General features: G+C 42.8%; 1 protein-coding gene across 1 annotated transcript; it reads left to right on the top strand.

The window, feature by feature from the left end:
* Positions 1-571: 571 nt before the first annotated feature.
* LOC117468667 (polyubiquitin-C) lies at positions 572-4,541 on the top strand. The gene is made up of 2 exons (XM_034112894.1): positions 572-708; positions 2,063-4,541. The coding sequence occupies exon 2, from the start codon at positions 2,070-2,072 to the stop codon at positions 4,125-4,127; it is 2,058 nt and encodes a 685-aa protein (XP_033968785.1). The 5' UTR covers positions 572-708; positions 2,063-2,069; the 3' UTR covers positions 4,128-4,541.
* The last annotated feature ends 863 nt before the right edge of the window (positions 4,542-5,404 follow it).

The following is a 5,404-nucleotide window of genomic DNA, read 5'->3' on the forward strand; positions in this document are numbered from 1 at the left end:
TAAGGCAATCTTTCCAACAGTTTTTGAGACATTTCACAAAAAGTTCACAAAAATGTGCCTTGTTATTAATTATAACTTGTTGTAATAATGTTAGGGTTTAAATACCAAAGTATTTAATAGAGGGTTGGCTGTTTAAAAGGTTCCGGATGCAAAGTTTTCATTTTGAGATCAAAATAATACTGACTTCCATTGTCAAAACAAATAAGTGCAACAAAACGCCGAATATATTTTCCTCCAAAATGTATTCCAGTAGAAGTCATACTTGCATAAAATGTAGATACTCAAGTATAGTAACATTACTTTAAACGTGTACTTCTTCTTCTTTGCTTTAATGGCGAGTCGCAACCAACGTGTATTTTAGTACACGTACTTATTTACATAACCACGACTGCTGCCATGGATTCACTGTATTTCAAGTATCCATCCGCGCAGGCTGCGAAAAGGTCATTTTTCAGCCTCACCGTCGTCTAAAAAAACGATTAATCTCCCGGATAAAACATGTATTGTTTCTCCATGTCGAATATTTGTGTTTAATTCAAGAAAAAGGTTAAACGGTGTATCGTCGCTAAATAACATGTTATAGTTCCACCGAAGGACGCAGCGGAAGGACACCACACTGTTTTGTATAAATACCACTGCCCTGCTCTTTGTTCGTCAGACTCGACAGCAGCCGGAGTAGATCGTTCACAGCTGGAAAAACACTCGTTTGTAAGTATTTAAAGCCGTTTAGTGTATATTTACCGTGTCTAAGCCCATATTTTACCAATGTATATCGCGTTGTGTTACTAAGTATTCATGTGGTCGCCCTCTATATAGCTGTTTAAATCGAATAAATGACGAACGGCCGCTGTTTTTTAGCTAACGAAGCTAGCTGGGGCCTAAAAGGAAAAAAAGAAAACGTCGCCGGGCGGCAGGAAATTAATCTAAATCCTGCCTTTTATTCAGTCCAGTAAATCAGTAACGGTAATATCTAAAACATATTAAAGGCCAAATATATCTTTGTCCACAATAACTATACAAAAAAATACATTTAATATCGCATCCGGTTACCGTAGCAACATTAGCTTATATTGGCATAGCCGTTAGCTTACCTGTTAGCCCAATCGTCTTTTAGTTGAATCACCCGACGTTAGCTTATTAGCTTAGCCGTTAGCCCAAACGTCTGTCTAGCTAAATGACTCATCATTAGCTTAGCTGTTAGCTTAGCTGTTAGCCCAAACGTCTGTCTAGCTAAATGACTCATCATTAGCTTAGCTGTTAGCCCGAACGTCTGTTTAGTTGAATGACTCAATATTAGCTTATTAGCTTAGCTGTTAGCTGAATGACTCGACGTCATTCTGCTTTAGCTTTTACGTGTATTTTTTAACTAGGTTTAAAACTCAGGTCTATTATATTTTAATTAATGAGGTAGTGTGTGTTCTGTTTTCATAAAATGCTACCACAGTTATAAAAGAGGAACTTATTTAAAAGCCGTTTGGATTAGCTGTAAAATGCCTCGTCACTCAGCTGAAAATGGGGTGTTTTTTTTTCTATCGAGCTCAGGGAACATTATTACTTTCAATTGATGCGGAGTAATCTGACAGTGACGCCACAAAGGCATACTCTTACATTATAACACTGCACAGTGTTCAAGATTAAATAGATGGATTATTTATCCCAAACTGGGAAATAATTTTGTCAAAGCAACATTTTGACAAATTTCAAAAAAATGAAATGAACATTTGAAAAATCTAAAAAGCAATTACAACATCATTCGAACAAAATACAAATGATAAAATATACAGAATATAATAGTCTAACATACCAATCTCCCGTTAATATACATAAACAATTGTGTACAGTAGTTTGAAATAAAAAGTGAACTTAAACCAACACAAAGCCATTTTACTAAAGCATAACTAATTAATACTGAAGAGGAACATTTTACGAGACCATCAATACTCAAAATGCTTATTTTAATTACGTTTTAAATGCAGAACTTTGCTTGTTGAACATTTTTGTGATAACTAGTCTTATGAGTACATTCTAAATTATTCATGTTTTTTTTTTCTTCTCTCTTCAGTGTCAAAATGCAGATCTTTGTCAAAACCCTCACTGGAAAGACCATCACCTTGGAGGTGGAGGCAAGTGACACCATTGAAAATGTCAAGGCCAAGATCCAGGACAAAGAAGGTATCCCTCCAGATCAGCAGAGGTTGATCTTTGCCGGAAAACAATTGGAAGATGGCCGAACCCTGTCCGACTACAACATCCAAAAAGAATCCACTCTTCACCTGGTGCTGCGTCTCCGTGGAGGTATGCAGATCTTCGTGAAGACCCTCACTGGAAAGACCATCACCCTTGAGGTAGAGCCAAGTGACAGCATTGAGAACGTGAAGGCCAAGATCCAGGACAAAGAAGGCATCCCCCCAGATCAGCAGAGGTTGATCTTTGCCGGCAAGCAGCTTGAAGATGGCCGCACCCTGTCCGACTACAACATCCAGAAAGAATCCACCCTCCATCTCGTGCTCCGTCTCCGTGGAGGCATGCAGATCTTCGTGAAGACCCTCACTGGAAAGACCATCACCCTTGAAGTCGAGCCCAGTGACAGCATTGAAAATGTCAAGGCCAAGATCCAGGACAAAGAAGGCATCCCCCCAGATCAGCAGAGGTTGATCTTTGCCGGCAAGCAGCTTGAAGATGGCCGCACCCTGTCCGACTACAACATCCAGAAAGAATCCACCCTCCATCTCGTGCTCCGTCTCCGTGGAGGCATGCAGATCTTCGTGAAGACCCTCACTGGAAAGACCATCACCCTTGAAGTCGAGCCCAGTGACAGCATTGAGAACGTGAAGGCCAAGATCCAGGACAAAGAAGGCATCCCCCCAGATCAGCAGCGTCTGATCTTCGCCGGCAAGCAGCTTGAAGATGGCCGCACCCTGTCCGACTACAACATCCAAAAAGAATCCACCCTCCATCTCGTGCTCCGTCTCCGTGGAGGCATGCAGATCTTCGTGAAGACCCTCACTGGAAAGACCATCACTCTGGAGGTTGAGCCCAGTGACAGCATTGAAAATGTCAAGGCCAAGATCCAGGACAAAGAAGGCATCCCCCCAGATCAGCAGAGGTTGATCTTCGCCGGCAAGCAGCTTGAAGATGGCCGCACCCTGTCCGACTACAACATCCAAAAAGAATCCACCCTCCATCTCGTGCTCCGTCTCCGTGGAGGCATGCAGATCTTCGTGAAGACCCTCACTGGAAAGACCATCACCCTTGAAGTCGAGCCCAGTGACAGCATTGAGAACGTGAAGGCCAAGATCCAGGACAAAGAAGGCATCCCCCCAGATCAGCAGAGGTTGATCTTCGCCGGCAAGCAGCTTGAAGATGGCCGCACCCTGTCCGACTACAACATCCAGAAAGAATCCACTCTTCACCTGGTGCTGCGTCTCCGTGGAGGCATGCAGATCTTCGTGAAGACCCTCACTGGAAAGACCATCACTCTGGAGGTTGAGCCCAGTGACAGCATTGAGAACGTGAAGGCCAAGATCCAGGACAAGGAGGGAATCCCCCCAGATCAGCAGAGGTTGATCTTCGCCGGCAAGCAGCTGGAAGATGGCCGCACCCTGTCCGACTACAACATCCAAAAAGAATCCACTCTTCACCTGGTGCTGCGTCTCCGTGGAGGCATGCAGATCTTCGTGAAGACCCTCACTGGAAAGACCATCACTCTGGAGGTTGAGCCCAGTGACAGCATTGAGAACGTGAAGGCCAAGATCCAGGACAAAGAAGGCATCCCCCCAGATCAGCAGCGTCTGATCTTCGCCGGCAAGCAGCTTGAAGATGGCCGCACCCTGTCCGACTACAACATCCAAAAAGAATCCACCCTCCATCTCGTGCTCCGTCTCCGTGGAGGCATGCAGATCTTCGTGAAGACCCTCACTGGAAAGACCATCACCCTTGAAGTCGAGCCCAGTGACAGCATTGAGAACGTGAAGGCCAAGATCCAGGACAAGGAGGGAATCCCCCCAGATCAGCAGAGGTTGATCTTCGCTGGCAAGCAGCTGGAAGATGGCCGCACCCTGTCCGACTACAACATCCAGAAGGAGTCCACCCTCCATCTTGTGCTCCGTCTCCGTGGAGGAAACTAATCCTCCTCCTCTCTAAAGAAGTCTACAGAAAGCCACCCATCTATACCAGGGTTGAATTTACAATTTTTGCTCCGGCTGTCAGTCATTCCATTTTTTTTCCTTCATTTTTTTAAAGTTTAAATAAAGATTGAGCATTCCTGACTTTTGCATTTTACTTTAAATGATTTCATTGAGACTGGTTTAGCTGACAGTGTGTTCATGGGGTTCCACAATTTGATTGATGGTAATTTATTAAACGGAAAATACATAAGCATGATGTAAACGTATAGGATCAAAGTATGCATAGTTAAAAGTTCACTATCTGCTAATTAATATAATGTTGACTGTTTTTCGACAAACCCCCAGAATGGAGCCGCTGAGAAATATTGCTGTGACAAATGTTGGTGGTAACTAATAAAATGACTTGAACTGTCACCCACTCTCTGACATTATTTTAAGTTAACACCTTACACTCAGTACATCCTACATTTTGCTGCACTGCTAATTTAAACTACATTTCACTTATTACATCTCTGGGTTTCAAGTTATTAAAGTAATGTTTGTCCACTAGATACCATATCTGCTTTTCTGTAAAACTACTTCACTGATGTTTCAGTTTGCTAGTAGGTTAAAATATCACACTCTTGCAGAAGTTATGGAAAGATATTGGCATCACCATCTTAAAATGGACGCATGTGGAATATGCAGAATTATTACTGTAATAGTTATATCTTCAGAGTTTGAGTTGAGTCACTATTCACTACATTATAAAGTTATTTATTGTACATATTTAAAACTACCTTAATTTAGAAACATTACTTTAATTTGGAGTTATATATAATTGTTTGATATAAAGCAGGTGTGGTGTAATGCTCCACCTGGGAAGTGACGCAAATTGACGCTCCTGAGATGCCACGTCATCAACAGCCACAGATGCTAAGTGCTAAAGAGCTAGCTGCTGCTTTCTGCGTTTAACGGGGAACTTTTAGCTTTAGTCAGGAGGTTTTACTGGTATTATGGTTGTACTGGGAATTGCACCCTGTGTGTTGTCACCTTTTACCAAGGGGAGTAATCATTGATGTATAATAAGAAGGCGGGGGCCGCGTTCATTCCTATGAGAGTTGCTCATTGGCGCATGAAGACAAAATGGCCCCACTTTTGAGAGAGCGAAACGTCACGAAAGTATTCATATAATCATATAATCCGTTCTTATTGTGCATCCATGGGTAAAGGTAAAACTCATGTAGTACTGAACACGTGCCGGGCGGCGCGATCCCGTGGGTTAGATGCGCGTTCAT

The sequence above is a fragment of the Trematomus bernacchii genome, unplaced genomic scaffold, assembly GCF_902827165.1.
Source record: "Trematomus bernacchii unplaced genomic scaffold, fTreBer1.1, whole genome shotgun sequence".
NCBI classification, from domain to species: domain Eukaryota; kingdom Metazoa; phylum Chordata; class Actinopteri; order Perciformes; family Nototheniidae; genus Trematomus; species Trematomus bernacchii.